Source organism: Lachnellula hyalina (genome assembly GCF_007821495.1).
Source record: "Lachnellula hyalina strain CBS 185.66 chromosome Unknown contig00187, whole genome shotgun sequence".
NCBI classification, from domain to species: Eukaryota; Fungi; Ascomycota; class Leotiomycetes; order Helotiales; family Lachnaceae; genus Lachnellula; species Lachnellula hyalina.
Window position 1 is genome coordinate 1 of NW_022157301.1, and position 16,126 is coordinate 16,126.

Consider the following 16,126-nt stretch of genomic DNA (forward strand, 5'->3'; position numbering starts at 1 on the left):
CCATGATTAGCTTAAAGTTTGAGAGAGGAAATGGAGAAATAGGGGAGTGAAAATAGGGGAATGTGTACAATGATAGCAATATATAAAACCATATCCGGCACATCCTTCGCCTTATCCGCCCATACCGGATCAATAAGCTGCGCCAACGCACCCCCAAACGGATTTGCCAAACTCATCACAGCCGTCGCCGCGACTCGACCGCGGTTCGTAAACCACAAGTCCGAGTATCTCGTCGGCGCAGCCAACACGAACGGTTGCGCCAGACCCGTCAATATCTGTCCAAACATCACCCCTCCGAAATTCCCATTCGCCCCGGACCGCGTAGCACCATAACGGATCCAATTCCCCAGCAAAAGCAGTACTGATGCTGTGACGATAGATGGCCGCGGACCTCCGCGGTGCAGCGTGAAGACGACGAGGGGCGACGCAACCACAAAGGCAAATAGGAAACCGGTACTGAGCCAATTGATATTTGACTCGGTCGTGTCGTAGTATTCTGAGACAGTAGCTGAGTTCGCCGCAAATGTAAGCCACTGAAATACCAATAATTAGCTATCGTATACGTGATATCCAGACGAGGGGAAAGGGAAAACTCACGTCCCAACTGACAACGATATTCAACAATACCAATTGTACGAGTCCGAACCAGCGCCTTTTGTACACTTTATATTCAACCACATCCTCTTCCTCTCCTTCCACCGTTCCATCGAGTTGTGTATTTGCCCCACCGTTGCTGTTGGGGACGCGCTGGCGCTGTACTTCGTCTTCTTCTTCCCCCAGTAATTCGTCGTCGCTGCGTACTTCACCCAGTACATCCATATCCCCAACTCCTCCTTCGCCGTCCCCATCCCCATCCCTATCTGCACCACCACTACCATTCGTCTCCGTGATTTTGAAATCACCATTTCCGTTCCCTTTCCTATCCGCATTCCCATTTCCATCCACCCCATCCACACCTCCATTCGTATCTGTACCAGTACCCATCTTCATATTATTCCTCCGAGCTCCCTTTTTCAAACCCCTCATTTTCAACGGCCGCATAATAGTCCAACCCGGTACCGCTTCTCCATATGTCCCCGTCCCCCCTACAACGACCTTCTCATTCGATTGTACTGGCGGGATAGCTTTGACTTTAGCTTTAACTTTGGCATCTGCGTCTGCGTTTACGTTAGGTACATTTGCATTGTCGGTGTTGGGTGATTTTTTGCTGGGGTCATCTAGAGCTGCTGATGTCGCTGTAGCTATTGCCCCAGATTTCTCGGGCGGCATACTTGTAGCGCCGGGTGTTGAACCGAGGCTGGCCGAATCGAGCGGTTCTTGTTTTCATGTATAAATAAATGTTACAATATACAAGTCATTGGAAATGTAAATAAAGGATTAATAAATAATACTACGGTCCTCGGATTAGATTTATTGGGGTCTTCTATAAGTAAGGAGTTACGAGAGGGGAAATGCCGGCCTGAAATGCTACGTGTAAGTGGTTGCATTGAAAACAGGTCGCAAGATAAGGTCTCGTGCTTGCAATGGTGTGGTGAGGTAAAAGCCCAGTTGCCTTTTTGGTGTGGTACGATCGATGTGCCTATTGGTTTACAGAGATACAAAAGGTACATGCATATCTCTCCCTCGGACTTTCACAAGCAAGCAGATGCTAGGTATCCATGCTTGATATCTGACCTGGCCTGGGCTGGGTTATCGTCGCAAGCAGTAAGGTATCATTGCTATAATGATAACAGATCTTGATTGTGCAAGCTTGGGGTAAGGGATGGTGAACAGGGCCAGAGAACACCTTCTATTTTCTTTCTTTCTTCCTATACTACATGCAAGGACGGCGCAGAGGACATATGCAGTTTGCGTGTACAAAAACAACGGTTTGCCAACCCACTCCACCTCCAGTTCACCTCCATTCATCTATACTCGAGCAGGCATGAGCTCGATATTGTCGGTTCTTTACTTGAGGGCAGCCCAGAGCTTTGGGGCTGCACATTGGTTGGCGCAGTGGGCGAGGTGGAAGACTGTTTGCATGTTAGGGAGAGTAGAGGATGCGAGAGAGGATGCGAGAGGATGCGATGGGGAGACGTACATTCTTCAACACAGTCCTCGTGAGGAGCCTTGGAATCGGTGTTGCCGGTGACACGCTCGACGCACTCTTCGAAGTGGTGCTTGGATGGAGCGCAGGCCTTAGATTCCTTGCATTCTGTGGTGAGTTAGCAAATGTCTCGAATTTATATATCCGCCAAATATCCCAGTTCCTCTGGCCGTAGCCCTCGACGCATTTGCAGATCTTCCTTTTCGCCAGTTGAGCAGAATAGTAGCCTGAATAATCCCCAACTATCCACCACACAGCTGCCAGCTCTAGCCAAGAAAAATATAACTCACCCTCCTCGAAAGTCTCCTTAGGATCAACCAACTCCTCCTCCTCTTCTTCTTCTTCCTCTTCTTCCTCCTTCTCGCCACCCTCCTCCTTATCCTCACCCTCATCACCACCTTCATCCTTATCATCGGGCGTTGATTCGGAGTCCTATGTATACCCATTAGCCCATATCCTGAATCCCAGCCTCCACTTCAAGCCCAAGGAGAGATAGAAGCTACAGAGACAACCCATAACAAGATGGTCTAGAGTAGGAGCCTCTCTCACCTTCGCCTCACCCCCCGAGTTGGCCGGCGTGCTCTCCGTACTCGAGCCCCCGCTCACAGCCTCCGCCTCGCTCTCGCTCCACGGCATTGCCGCTGCCACAATATCGAAAAATCCCATCTTTACGCAAGCGATTGATGTCGTGGGAAGGGTGGTTGATGACTTGCGGTAAATGTTGACAGGTAGATGTGTGTTTAGGGCGAGAGCGAACGAGACAAAATTGAAGCTTGCAATTGGCAGGTGCTGATTGGTTGGTGAGCTTGGTGTGGAATATCACGTGAATTTGCTTTCCTTGCTTTCCGAGAGAAGGAGCTCGAGCTCTTAGGACTACCGGTACCATACCGGTACTACCTATTGTTCTGTGTTGAATCATAAAGTATGTGAGATGCTCGAAGAATGCTGTTGGCAAAGCTTATTCATTGTAATAGTAAAATTATGAATAATCGGAGGTTCCAATCCGCGTTCCTATCTAGACCTATCTAGCCCGACTCGAAAACTCATCGATATCTCGTAAGTTATGGGTAATAATACACACTTATAAGGTATGTCTAACAACGCTATCATGAGTTAACGCCTGTTCCCTCCCTAAGTTAATGCCAGAACGAAGCCCAAGTATCATGCAATAATCTAATCTCTCCTCTCGGCCTCTCTCAATCTCTCCTCTAAGTCACTACTAACAGCCTGAACCTGCACCTCCTCATATCCAGGCGGTGGCTCATCCGGCGCAGGAGGAGCCACAGACGGCGGCGGCATTTCCTGTGTATTCGTCCTTGACGGCCTCGTGGGAACTGGACTCAATATCCGCGGTTCATCATCCTCTACTTCTCGTGCTGGCTCGTAAGCTGGCAATTGCTCTAAATGCAGATCCGCCGCTGCTGCCGCTGATTGCCCGTTCTCTTGCGCCACGGTATGTGCTTGGTATACTCTTTCCTTTATTTGCTCGAAAGTCGTGTGGAAGTCGAATGCGCCTCCTTCTCGGAACGTAAGGCGTAGCTCTATTGCGGAGTGTGTAGCTGGGATGCCGCCACCAGAGACGGGCTTTACTGTTGCTGTCCAGTAGTTTGCACCGAAGAAGGGCGCTCGTACGTATGTATCTTGGAGGTTGAGGATGGGCGCGGAGAAGGATTGGAGTTCGGGGGTTGGGGAAGAGGGTAAGTAGACTATCTAGAGTTCCATCAGCAGAAGCTCGGGCTAGAAAAGAGCTTGACGTACTCTTTGGTTTGTGATGCATACGACCCCGCCATCGCTCTTTGCTGAATAGGGTTGAGCTGCCGGGTAGGTATTTGGGGTGGATAATTGCAGACTTGTCCGCGGAGGAGATGTGAAGAGTACTCGCTCATTTGGTAACTTGATGAATCCCTCTGATCCAGGGTTGGTCATAACCCAGCTTTTCTTTGCTGTTAGCTGTTTCTCTTGGGCTAACTGCAAGGCAATGAAGTGCGAGTCTTGGTGCATTTGGTACATGGTGGATGAGTGAGTGATGAATAGACACAAAGCGTGTATTCAAGACGGACTGCATACGTAGGTAGGCGTTCGCAGAAGATGGAGACTTACTTTATTGACATCTTGACATCCGCAATTGTCTCTCGCTGCAGGAAAACGCGCCAGTTATGCGGAGGGGTGGGTCTATGTATCCCAGGTGCAGGCGAAGTCCGTTTTGGGAAGAAGCTGCTGCCGGAGCCTGTTTGTGTTTGGGTGTGCTCAGAAGCAGGGAAAGGAGGATTCGAGGATGGCCACACCTCTTGCCGTTTGTGAAGTCTTGACTGTCTCGAAGAGGTTGGTGGTGTTGGGCTTTCTCTCGTTGGACGACACTTCTTTTGGCGGGGTAGAGATAGCTGGCGAGGGAAGTTCTGGTGCTGGTGGATGCTGGTGTCAACGTAGGCAGGGAGGGTTTTGCGTAGAGCAGGCCAGGGGGGGGGGGGGCGGGGAGTAAGCGGGAGCGAGTGCCGAACAGCTTCTACGAAACAGGCAAAAGGAAGGGCGACTATTGAAGGTATTTTAACGGAAGATGTAGGGTGGAGATATGCCGCAAGACTCCCTTGGTTTCTCGCGGTGCGGTGCGGTGCGGGAAGCTGTATGTGTGCGAAAGCTGATGTCTACGTGTGAACACTGGTGGGAGGGGGAGGAGCGCCAGAGGCGCTGCGTAAATAGTATTCTGAAGGTGCGTCATCGTGGCCATGGCCTAGCCTAGGTACCCTACGGCTACACAACATCTAAAATATGTCTCATCACACGCGATATAAATCACTCTGCAGTATTCTCTGCTCCATTTCACTGTAAAGTCACTCTATTCTTGTAAAAGCACACATCTTGAGTAACAACACTTTCCTTCTCTTTCTCCGCCGCCCGCCTCGATGGGATTCGCCCATGCCATGGCGTTCTTCTGTAGGATCCTGATACGTACTTGCATATGTGCACTGCAGGCAATCACATTTAATTTCTGTCCATTTCCACTTATCTATCGAACGCCTGCAAATGCGCCGCTGGCGGCCCAAAAATGCTCCCTCAGCGCTCTCAGTCAACCGCAGTTAGGGAGTGCAAGTAAGACATTTGCACGTGCGAGTCTAGATGCGCTGGGGAGCAATGTAGCAGTAACGGAGAAGATGCGCCTGTTTGTTCATTGAGAGAACAGCTTACCTAGTGCAGAACACGGAATTCTGCAATTCCCAGGTGGCGTGCGTTATGTCTGCTGTCCAGTGATCAGATAAAGCAGCCCACCTTCCCGACTCTTAAGTTTTAATACTCCTTGTACAGTATGCATGAGTTCATTAGACACGACCCTGCAGTGCTGGTCAAGCTACCCGTTCCCGTTCTTTAGGTAGGCATCCCACTGCTTCAAGAAAATCTGGCCGGTAAATTTACTGCAGTCTGGAGGTGGTCCTAGTGTCAATAATCTCCGATGTCCTGGGAAAGTGCCCCATCTCTGAAGGAAGGCTCTTTACGTGGGGGTAGTTCTCTCCTTCTCATACAAATGAACATCGACGCTGGTTTATCAGAGCACGATGCACACCCCGTAAATGCGTTGATACTTTTTCGTGATTGAGGATGGTGCTTGCGAGGCTGACTCGAGGCCTACAGCCACTTGATTGTCTTTAGAAAGTTCTCACGAGAGCAGTCCTCTCCCAGAGCATGTGCTTCATTTCGATCTTAGATCATAACTCTGCATATATACTCTGAGTTGTCAGTAGGCAAAGTCAGGCTTTCACCATCCAGAGGCAGTTTCTCCCTGTGGTGTTTTGTTACATATCATAAGGGCCGAATGTTTCCCGACGCGACGGCCAGATTTTATTGCATGACTATTGCTAGGCAGGTCAGAGACAAAATGAATTACCTCGTGCCCCCAAAATCAGCTTTACTTCTTGGGATGTTGACAATCATTTAAATGCAGTGACCGCATCACATTGCAAAATGTATCCTCAAAGCCAGATCAATGATCAGGAACGCCAAGAAGAAAACATGTCATCTACGACCAGTCCAAACCCAGACGAAGAGCTGCCAACTAATACGGCTAGCCCCGTCCCCAACCTTCCACTCTCCACACAGGACTCCGAAACCCCTAAATGCGGTATCTGCTTAGAGGACTTATCCATTAACTTAGTCAGGCTCATGCCATGCCAACATGAGTTCGACTTACCATGCGCACGCCTCTTTCTCGAGACGCCTAGTCCCACCCGCCATCAATATCCACTTTGCCGTATCCATATCGAAATACTCCGCTACAATTTCCAATAAGAGGGCACATTTATGGACAAATATCCCACAGCAGCGATGTTTGAGTTACTTAAACTCGGGACCATACGTAAGTTGCCTTCTTCGGGGTATATTTATTGCTTCCGATAACTGAGAGAGCGCTTGGGGCGTGGGGTGGTTCACTCTCTAGACCTGGTTTGAGAGTCCATTGATCCTGGAATAGTCTCAACTCCCATGAAACATTGTTCCAACTCCAATTTCACTATCTTTTGACTCGGCACACTTTTGGAATTGAAACAGTTTCTATTCGTGAAACATCCCCCCTTCTATTCCTAATCTACTTCTGTTTCGCCCTCAAAGAAATACTTAGTGCTAACGTTCTTTTGATTCTAGATCCAATCTGATGAGGAATTGACCGATGATATGACGCCTGAGCAGCGGGAAAGGATACTGGAGCTCAGGGAACTGCGAGGGATAGATTTATTCGAAGTGGATTGTGCGATAGACGAATCAGGGTTCTATAATATAGAAGACGATCATACTATGAATGTCAGGCCAAAATTGAGGCTGGAGACAGGGCAGGATCAGGCGCATAACACATTCAAACTCTACACAATGCTCGAAAGCCACCATGAACCCAAGTCTTTCGAGGGCTCACTTATTGAGGGGACTACGCACAACCCCGAGGAAGTAATGAAAGGGAAAAATGAATTTCAAGCTATTTTAGAGACCTTGTCCATGAAGCATAAATAGGACAATTTGGAAACAGTGGAGTTAGCGGGTCATGTGATGTGTGATCAGTTGGGGCTCCAGGTACTGGCACAGACGATGTTGTATGTGCGAAGGAGCCAAGTTATAAGGAGTACAGGAGAAATACTTGCCTAAGTTGTTGGAATTTGGTGATTATCCGGGGAAGGCAGAGGACGGCAGAACGGCGAGATTGGCGAGGGAGGAGGTAAGAGGGGCTTTGGAGAAGATGCGTGCCAAAGAAGACACAGATCCTTTTTACGAGGGGTGGTATCAGACTGCGCCTGGATTTTGGAAACCGATTAGGTCATGATTAAGTAGAGAATTGGAAGGGCTGCGAGCACTGCGGGGAGAAGGAAAGAAATGGCGACTATTTATATCCTCGAGATATGCTAAAGAAAGTAGCTGATGGGACGCTCGACTGGTCAATGTTTCATGCGCAAGTCAATCCTAACATCACTACTCTCTCTACATAGCATAGTCTCATATGACAATTACATATCAAATTTATCTGCTTATTCTTTGAAAGGAGTGACAAAATGCGATCTTCAACATATACAATACCTCTTCAGGCTGCATGATGCCCATCTACGGTTACATACGCCTTTCTATAATGAAACTACCAACAACAATCATTCGCACGCTTTGTGGCATTGATGATCTTCATATATCCCGCTGCTTTTGAACCCTTCCTTTCACCCAAAAGCAGCACTGTTACCTTCTATTCCTATCGCCGAGGCACCCAGTGATGGCATTCCCATCTTCTTCAACCACTCAACCGGCAATGCTAAGTACAATGCTATCACTAGAATAATGCCCCTCGTTCAAAGAGCTATTTTTCACACTGCACCAAAACTCCGCTTCGTCACGCCTCTTACTCCACACTTCCACTCGAAACGACACATCAAGCACGTGAACCTTGCCCCTCACTTCTCAACCATGGCTACCTCTATCACAACCCAGATATCCACCCTAAAACAGTACACAGCCTGCGACATAGCAGATGCGCTCCTTAAACTCTCCATTCCCAACGCCGGATATCTCCCAGACCTGACTCTCCGCACATCCGTTACCTCCACCACCAACACCCCACTCATCGCCCCGGCATCTACCGTGCTCTTCGCTTCCAAATCGAAACCAGAAGCTAACGCCAATTTTCCGGAAAGCAATATTCCTAAAGGGCAGCATTATGTGGATTTAACGGAGAAAGGCACGATTGTAATTACACAGCAACCAGAGGGTCAGCAATGTGCGGTTCTAGGCGGCATCATGGCGCTTAGGATGCGGATGAGGGGGGCTGTTGGGGTTGTGGTGTTAGGACGGGTTAGGGATCTGGTTGAGTTGGAGAGCACTGGACTGCCTGTAAGCTTGGCCTCCTCATCAGCTCACCAAACAAAAAGCATACACATTGACTCGAGGTTCAGATTTGGTCTAGAGGAACTTCGATTGTAGGAACCGGCGCCGAGGCCAAACCACATGCTATTCAAGTCCCTTTGAATATCGATGGGACTGTCATCAAGCCTGGAGATCTTGTCTTCAGCGATGCTACGAATGGTGTGGTTATTATTCCGCAGGAGAAAGTCGAAGAAGTTGTTGCTCTTTTGCCGAAGCTTGTCGAGGCTGATGAGCGAGTTAAGGAAGATGTTGAGAAAGGCATGAGCGTGCAAGAAGCTTTCAAAAAACATAGAGGATAATCGTAGCAATTTTGGCGGTGTACCTACAGTCTCATGTTGCTTGAGACTTCTGTCCAGAGAATATATGAAGAAGCAGCCGTTAGTTCGATTCTCGAAGATGGAATCGGGATGGGTTGATAGAGTCTTGCAGACGGCAGTAATCATTCTCACTTTTTGATGTATCTGTCCGACAGACAACAAGGATTATTTCATCAATTGATATCCAAAATTACTATCGCAGCAAAAGAAATCAACTTTACACCCACAGCCTCTATATCGCAGCTTCCATCATTCAAGAATAAAGATCCGGGTACTCAGCCTTAATCATGTCAGCCCCCTTTTCAGCCACCATATACACAGCATTCTGGATTCGGCAATCAGGAATCACTGGAAAGACGGAAGCATCAACAACGCGGAGATTCTTAACACCATGGACCTTCAACTGGCTGTCAACCACACCTTGCTCGATATCCTTCGACAAACGAGTCGTTCCACATGGATGGAACCCAGTCTGCGATCTCTCCAGAATCATCTTGTTCATAGCTTCATCCGAGTTTCTCGGCATTGGCCAAGGGTAGTCTTCACCAATGATGTCCTTGAATCCTTCACCGGTTTGAAGAATATCATCTACGAAGCGAACACCTTGTCTCAGAGCAATGATATCGAGGTCGTTAGCAAAGAAATTCAAGTTGACGTTAGGCTGGACAAGAGCATCCGCCGAGTTGAGCTTCACTGATCCCGTGCGGGACAGTGGTCGGAGTAGGTCAACAATGACTGTCACCCAGGAACCTTCTGGGGGTGTGGGAATATGCCATTGGAATGCATCTGAGAACATGGGCTTTGAAAGGAATTAGTAATATGTCCCCATACGAGGATCGGCTGCACATACCACGAAGTCAATCTCAAAATGAGGCTGTCCTCCAGGACCAAATGGATCCACATCTCCATTCGCCTTCTTATACGCAACATATTCCTTGCTCTCCGCCAAGTACTTGTCGATACGAGGGAATCCAACCAGCTCAAGAAGACCACTACTGAGAGGTCCGCTCTTGTTCCTCCGGTAGGCCGCAATCGCTCCATCATGCTGTGGACCTGCACGAAGAAGATGGTCCTCGAGTCCCAAACCATCCTTGAGTCTGAAAACATGAGCCAAGATAGGATGATCGAGGAGATTTTGTCCAACATGTTCGGATTTCACGACTGGCTTGATTCCGTGAGCTGCCAGCTCTTTCTCTGGTCCAATTCCCGACAGCATCAGCAGCTTTGGTGACTCGAAAACGCCAGAAGAAACGATGACTTCCTTCTTAGCACGGAAGGAAACGTCTTCCCCGTTATTCCCAAAGACTGTGACACCAGTAGCGACGCCGTCTTTAATGATGATGTTCTTCGAATGGGTTTCGGCAAGGATCGTGATGTTCGGCTTGCCCTCCACGAAAACGTAGCTCGAGGAACGAAACCCCTTATAAATACTATTCATGCAATGAGTAAGCCCACTCACTCTCCCCGAGTAAATATCCTCATTGATCTTCTCGCCCTTGCTAACCCAAGCCTTAGTTAGAGCATCACGGAACGGTTTGACTTCTGGGACAAGATCGGAATGAGAGACGTGAAGCGGGCCACTACGCCCGACTTTGGAGAGACTGGCGTCGAAGAGTCCGTCGTCGTCGTGGTAGCATGCAGGCTTGTCGAAGTACTCCTTGGTGTTCTCCCAATTCCACTCTTTGCCGCCGAATTCGGCCCAGTCGTCAAACGTGGCTGCGCTGCCTCGAACCCAGGTGTAGTAGTTCAGACAAGAACTTCCACCAAGCACTTTGCCTCTAGTATTTGGCTTCTCGACTCGAGTGTAGTCGGGTCTGTCAATCTGTGAAAGTTGGAAAGTTAGCCTTACTTTCTCAGTGTCGTTCTACAAGTATATAGCGATATTTCGGGAGTTTTAGTGCATTATCCGAGTAGTATTCCAACAGTTGTATCAAAGAATCTGGTGGTTTTACCAAGGTAGTCTTGTAAGCCCAGTCATACTCGCTATCGCGAGTCTCGAAGGCACGCGCCGGAGTTGTTATCATGGATTGCTCTCTTGGGTTTCTGCACATTCCTTGTTAGCCAATTTGATTTAGTATATACGATGATGAATGCCCTACCCAATGCCGGCTTCGATCACCAAAATAGAGACATTTGGGTTTTCTGCAAGTCGTCCAGCAACGACGTTGCCGGCAGTCCCACCTGAAGAGTTAGTTTAGGAGCAACTTTAGTGGTGTTCTAAGAGTATCTTACCTCCAACGACGATGAAGTCGAACTCTTGTATTTTCCCAACAGAAGCCATATTTGACCTTGTTTGGATTTCAATAATATTCTTTGGTTAGAAAGTTGTTTTTGGTTTGAGTCGTTGGGAGCAGATGTGGGAATGGATGATGAGATGATAAGATTGAAGCTCAAGGAATCGATGAATATTACGATTTGAGAGGCATCTCGCGTTCTATATATACCCAAATTTTGAAAATGCTTCAGTGACTCCAAGTAGTCAAGTAATGAATGACATAGCAGAACTTTCGGTGAAAAAGCGGTGTTTGCATCATCCTCCAATCCCGAGCGGGGTCTGTGGAGTTGATCCGCGAAACGGTGGAAACAAGTATACCATATCGACATGGGTAACTCCATAGTCTCGATGCATGACTTGATCCCTAAAAATCCAAACCCAGTTGTGTAAGTCGCTCTCGGCTGATAACATAAGGTTGTACCCGCACCGCGGGAATTGCAGCTTACTCAGCGCTAGCACTCTCTACACATTCCGAATGCGGCATGTGTAGACCCGCAAAAGTCCCTCCAACGCTTCCATCAATCGGCCAGGCTGTTATCATCCGATTCAAGCGATTGTTTATGTGCTGTGCTGCGCTTACAAATACATCTCCGGAGGGGTTGTTTTTGTGCATGACGTGCGTGAACAGCCGATTCAAGCGATTGTTTATGTACTGTGCTGCGCTTACAAATAAATCTCCGGTTTGTGCATGACGTTTTGTTCACGCACGTCAGCGTCGAGTGCATAGGCCCACCGGGCTTTAGTTTTGACACGCCGAACTGTTGTTGAACACTACAATACATGACGCTTTGTGATTACATCTTCTGCGGGGGAAGTCCTCTCCAAACACCTGACTTTTTTTTATTGTACACATATTGTACATATAGCAAGCCAGTAGTACAAAGCAAAGCATTTCTAGCTCGGCATTTATAACACTTGCCGTATAGTGTGGAATATATATCGCTGAGGCAAGGATTGGAGACGAAACTTTTTCCTCCCGTTGAGCTGGCTGGTTTGCTTAAGTTGGGTGAATTTCACAGACTGGATTACATGCACAGTTGGGAATTAAGAACTTTCCCGTAATCTCATGTTCATCATTGGAGAACTGGATTTATAAAATAGCAAGAGTGTGAATTGACAATTTAGCGCGCGGGTATACTCAACTTACTCGTAACGTAAATCTCACGCGCGTTAAATGTCTAAATGTGAGTGGTCATCTACACGTGGCTCTGAAACCTCGTACAGCTTGACCCACTTAATTATATGTCCATCCGTTTTATTTTCAACTACCATTGTTTCCCTCTCGCCTAAGTTGCTTTATCAACACAAACAAATCTCGAACACATTCTTAGTTTTTTTTAATTTAATTATGAACCCCATAGCTATTGATGAAGACAGAGCTCGGTGGGAGAAGAATGTCAGCTTCTGCACCCAAACAGTCGACATGGAAGACGGACACCGCCTCGACCTTACTATTAGGATTAATAGCAAACACTTTATTGTTACAGTCTTGCCTACCCCTTCCCCGGACGACCCTATAACACCGCTGATATCTCGGTATAACAAATCGTTTATGGATAACGACGAGGAGCTACAGAAGGCCCAAGATGAAATCGAGGATATAATCTACGAAGCCGGATGGCGCAAGTTTGCTCTCTTGGCGCCTGGAATCGAAAGAGGATCTTCAACCCCACCCATCTCGCTACTTTCTACCCTGAATCCAGAAACCTTTCTATTTTCGTCTGGTGGTGGATCGCGCGAATGCCCATGTAATACAAGAATATCCTTCACGACCATTATTCGGCCCTGATTATATCGCTATCAACATTACAGCCAACCTACCTAGATATTCAGCCCGGGACATCACGATCACCGAGAAACTTATGGGTACTGGATTCATCGCGAGAGTCTCTGCCAAAGGGCAGGATATGTGCTGCAAGGTGCTGGCCCCTCGTCAAGTCAAGGCGGTGCAGCGTGAATACGAGTGTTTGAAGAAGATCGCGGACTCTCAATACGCCTATTCCATCAGCGCACCTAGATTGATCGGTTTCGTCGTCGACGATGACGATGATGAGGGGGCGGGTATTGGGATTTTGGAAGAGTACATTCCGCACGTCATGACTTTGGGACGGTTTCTGAAAAATAAAAATACTGAAATTGTTGCTATCGAGCGCAGGAGAAAGTGGGCAGAGCAGATTCAGCGTAACATTTTGTTGCTGCATGGGATTGGCGTGGTGTGGGGTGATGGGAAGCCAGAGAATGTTCTGATTCATAGTGAGACGGATGATTGTTATTTGGTTGATTTTGGGGGCAGTTGGACAGATGGGTGGGTTGATGCTGAGTTGAGGGAGACGGAGGCTGGTGATGAACAAGCTCTAACAAGGATTTTGGGTTTCTTAGGCGTCGGAATTGCAGATAATAAGGTGTAACGAACGTTGCTAACTCTGAGTTAGCAATCAGGGCTACTTGGGGTGGTCAGCGAATTTTGTTCAGTCTACCAAGGTGAAGTTGGGGTTGTGATGGCTTGGGTGAACCTGGAGTGACTCGGGATTGCAAACAGAGTCTGAGTGGAGAAAACCGGACGTTAGATTCCTGTAGCAGGCTCAATCCCACCCATCCTCCCCGTTTTCTTATTTCTGCTTACTCTGCGACAGTGAAATCCGTCGAGACAGATACACTTTTCCACTCCTCCAATGACCTCTTCTGTAAATCCAATGTACCCTTAACCAGCCCCGCAGCATCAGCTCCTAACACTAATCTAGCAGGCAGCTCCTTCTCCTTAAAAGCCTCCTCCCCCGTTAAAGCTGATGGTGCCATGTTTCTAGGCGCGCATGTAGGGGAGAATGGCGCGGGTGTCTGCAACTACTGCAATTACTGAAATTACTCGATTTGCTGTAGGTGTGCGCAAGTCTCGAAGCGGTTGCCAAAGAAAGTGGGGCAACGAGTCTCAACCCCTTATTATTTCGAGAAAGCTTATGCTAAATTTACAGCAAATTCCCCGTATGATACATGTATATCTGTATCTTATCAAATCAGCCGGCAGAAGTCAGATCTTAGTATATTCAACCCCAATGTGTTTCCCTCGTCGTGGTGGTAGTTTTTGACAATCTTTCTAGTAGAAATATGTTATTATTAGACTTGAAATTAGTTAAGCAGAACTCCTATATGTTTTCCTCCTGTTCCTGTAACATCAGTGTCGCTTACTACAATGCAAACCAGCGCTGATGCAGACTAGTTCTGACCAATACAAGACCTCCAATTATACTCCCCAAACCCGACCCAAAAAGTAAACACCGCGCCCAAGATTCTCAATCGCAGTATACAGTATACCCTACAGACTAAGCTTCCGCTGCAGCTACATCCGGCCAGTTCCACTGCTCCTTTTCCCTCACGTCAGGTCCTCGACTCGAGAGCAAAAACATCAGACTGTCACACCGTCTTTGCAGATCACTGCATTGGCTTTCCAGCTCCTGGATATACTGCTCCTTCCTCTCTCGAAATTTCCGCTGCGATGTTCGGTTCTTCTCTCGGCGTCGCTGTTTGGCCATATATATTAGAATCTAGGTGGATAGTATGATCCATAAGATCCTAGTCCTTACCTCGATTCTTTCCGCCTTCTCAACTTTCGTCTTCTTCTTTGTCCTCCGCACAGCTTGTCTAGGGTGAACTTCTTCATCTCCGGAAGAAGGAGTATGGATATTATGAAGTTGTGGGGTCATCTCCGATTCGTTGTCTGATGAGGAGGATGGTGACCATGAATCTCTGGGAGGGAAGGGAGGTGCGGTAGTCTAACGCTACTGTTAGTCAAAATCGGAAGCAAGGATTACATTGAAAAGGTTGGGCTGAGATACCGGAAGTCCTTGAGTGCGGAGCAGCTCTGTTTTATTTTGAATAGGCGACGGCCATACATTTATAGGCGTGACTTCGATCGGTTGATACGCAGTTGGTATATTAGGTGGTAATGACAAGTCCCAAGTATCGAACGTCGGCGAGGAATTCTGCGACATCTTCATTATTTCCGAGCGTCATACCTTCGGTCCCCAAGATGGGGATGGGTGGGTAACATACCATTGGGGTAAAAGTACTCTCGCTGGCTTGGATATCTGTGTAAATCTCCGGCACTATATTTGGCGGGGGGAACTCAAAGTTAACAAGTGAGTCGAATTGATCCATATCTGTAGTATGTGTGAGGCTCGAGCATGTATATACAGAAACTTAATCGAAAGTAATATTTTAACGGAACTTTTTAGGCCGACGATCAGAGAAGAAACCAGCTTCTTTATATTCTTCCATTCCATCCCATGAAAGGAAACACCCTTTCGCATGATCTGATACATGCTTGTATCCTCAAGGATGACCACATACCACATCCTTGCCCCCTCGGACTCCGGCACAGTAGCGTGCGTTGCCGGCGCGTCGTCCAAATTCGCGCCCCACGCAAAGCTGCAAAGGGATTACTATATACCCTCGGTAATAAAACATGACACCGTGAAGGGAAGGATAACTGTTGTTCAATCTAGCATATGCATGCAGTTTAGCGTGGGTAAATGGTTGGTAGAGAGACGAGCGGAAGTATGGTGGGGCGTGGCGGGGCGGGGCGGGCACACTTCAGCCCTGTCTTGTTCGCCTTTTTCTAGGAAATGGAGTTAGAATAAAGATTTGGAGACACTTGATTCTGCTTTTATCAAGTTAAGGAATTGAGTTGGTTTAAAATGATGTATCATGATTTTCTTCTTAATATCAAAGTTTTGATACAGAAAGAAAATTCTACGCTAAGCTGCTAGCGTTGGTCGCATTTACACCATTTGTATTACCGAGGTGTCAGAAAATAAAGATCTGACCGTGGTCGGAGTTTTAACTGGTGCCGATAAGTATTAGCCCTTGTTACTCTATAGTGGAGCCTGTAGGAAGTGTATATTCAAACGTCTTTAAATGGCTACTTACTACTCGAGTAATTACACCCTGAAGAAAGTCTCGTCACCCAGTCTACATTTTTTACTTTCAACTAGAATTTAATAATAGCAAGACAGGGTATCTAATAGGTAAACAGTGCTTCGAATACGATAATTTATTCCTAATTAGTAGAGAACA

General features: G+C 47.5%; 6 protein-coding genes across 6 annotated transcripts; 2 read left to right on the forward strand and 4 right to left on the reverse strand.

Annotated features, from left to right (window-relative positions):
• Positions 1-68: 68 nt before the first annotated feature.
• slc49a3 (Solute carrier family 49 member A3) lies at positions 69-1,269 on the reverse strand (the record flags this gene model as incomplete). The annotated part of the gene is made up of 2 exons (XM_031152904.1): positions 69-533; positions 598-1,269. Coding segments are annotated over 2 exons (1,137 nt in total), but the record flags the coding sequence as incomplete, so codon positions are not given.
• A 635-nt stretch (positions 1,270-1,904) lies between these two features.
• LHYA1_G007982 (uncharacterized protein) lies at positions 1,905-2,752 on the reverse strand (the record flags this gene model as incomplete). Its single annotated transcript, XM_031152905.1, has 3 exons — positions 1,905-2,012; positions 2,081-2,518; positions 2,636-2,752. 3 exons carry the CDS (start codon positions 2,750-2,752, stop codon positions 1,905-1,907), a joined length of 663 nt encoding a protein of 220 aa, XP_031002122.1.
• Positions 2,753-3,259: 507 nt separating this feature from the next.
• Positions 3,260-4,096, reverse strand: LHYA1_G007983 (UPF0664 stress-induced protein; the record flags this gene model as incomplete). The annotated part of the gene is made up of 2 exons (XM_031152906.1): positions 3,260-3,796; positions 3,845-4,096. The coding sequence occupies 2 exons, from the start codon at positions 4,094-4,096 to the stop codon at positions 3,260-3,262; spliced, it is 789 nt and encodes a 262-aa protein (XP_031002123.1).
• Positions 4,097-8,008: 3,912 nt separating this feature from the next.
• YER010C (4-hydroxy-4-methyl-2-oxoglutarate aldolase) lies at positions 8,009-8,763 on the forward strand (the record flags this gene model as incomplete). Its single annotated transcript, XM_031152907.1, has 2 exons — positions 8,009-8,431; positions 8,494-8,763. The coding sequence occupies 2 exons, from the start codon at positions 8,009-8,011 to the stop codon at positions 8,761-8,763; spliced, it is 693 nt and encodes a 230-aa protein (XP_031002117.1).
• A 271-nt stretch (positions 8,764-9,034) lies between these two features.
• LHYA1_G007985 (putative GMC-type oxidoreductase) lies at positions 9,035-11,062 on the reverse strand (the record flags this gene model as incomplete). The annotated part of the gene is made up of 6 exons (XM_031152908.1): positions 9,035-9,580; positions 9,632-10,603; positions 10,631-10,645; positions 10,734-10,824; positions 10,881-10,962; positions 11,014-11,062. 6 exons carry the CDS (start codon positions 11,060-11,062, stop codon positions 9,035-9,037), a joined length of 1,755 nt encoding a protein of 584 aa, XP_031002118.1.
• Positions 11,063-12,404: 1,342 nt separating this feature from the next.
• On the forward strand, positions 12,405-13,913 carry LHYA1_G007986 (uncharacterized protein; the record flags this gene model as incomplete). Its single annotated transcript, XM_031152909.1, has 4 exons — positions 12,405-12,804; positions 12,869-13,437; positions 13,489-13,537; positions 13,690-13,913. The coding sequence occupies 4 exons, from the start codon at positions 12,405-12,407 to the stop codon at positions 13,911-13,913; spliced, it is 1,242 nt and encodes a 413-aa protein (XP_031002119.1).
• Positions 13,914-16,126: the final 2,213 nt, after the last annotated feature.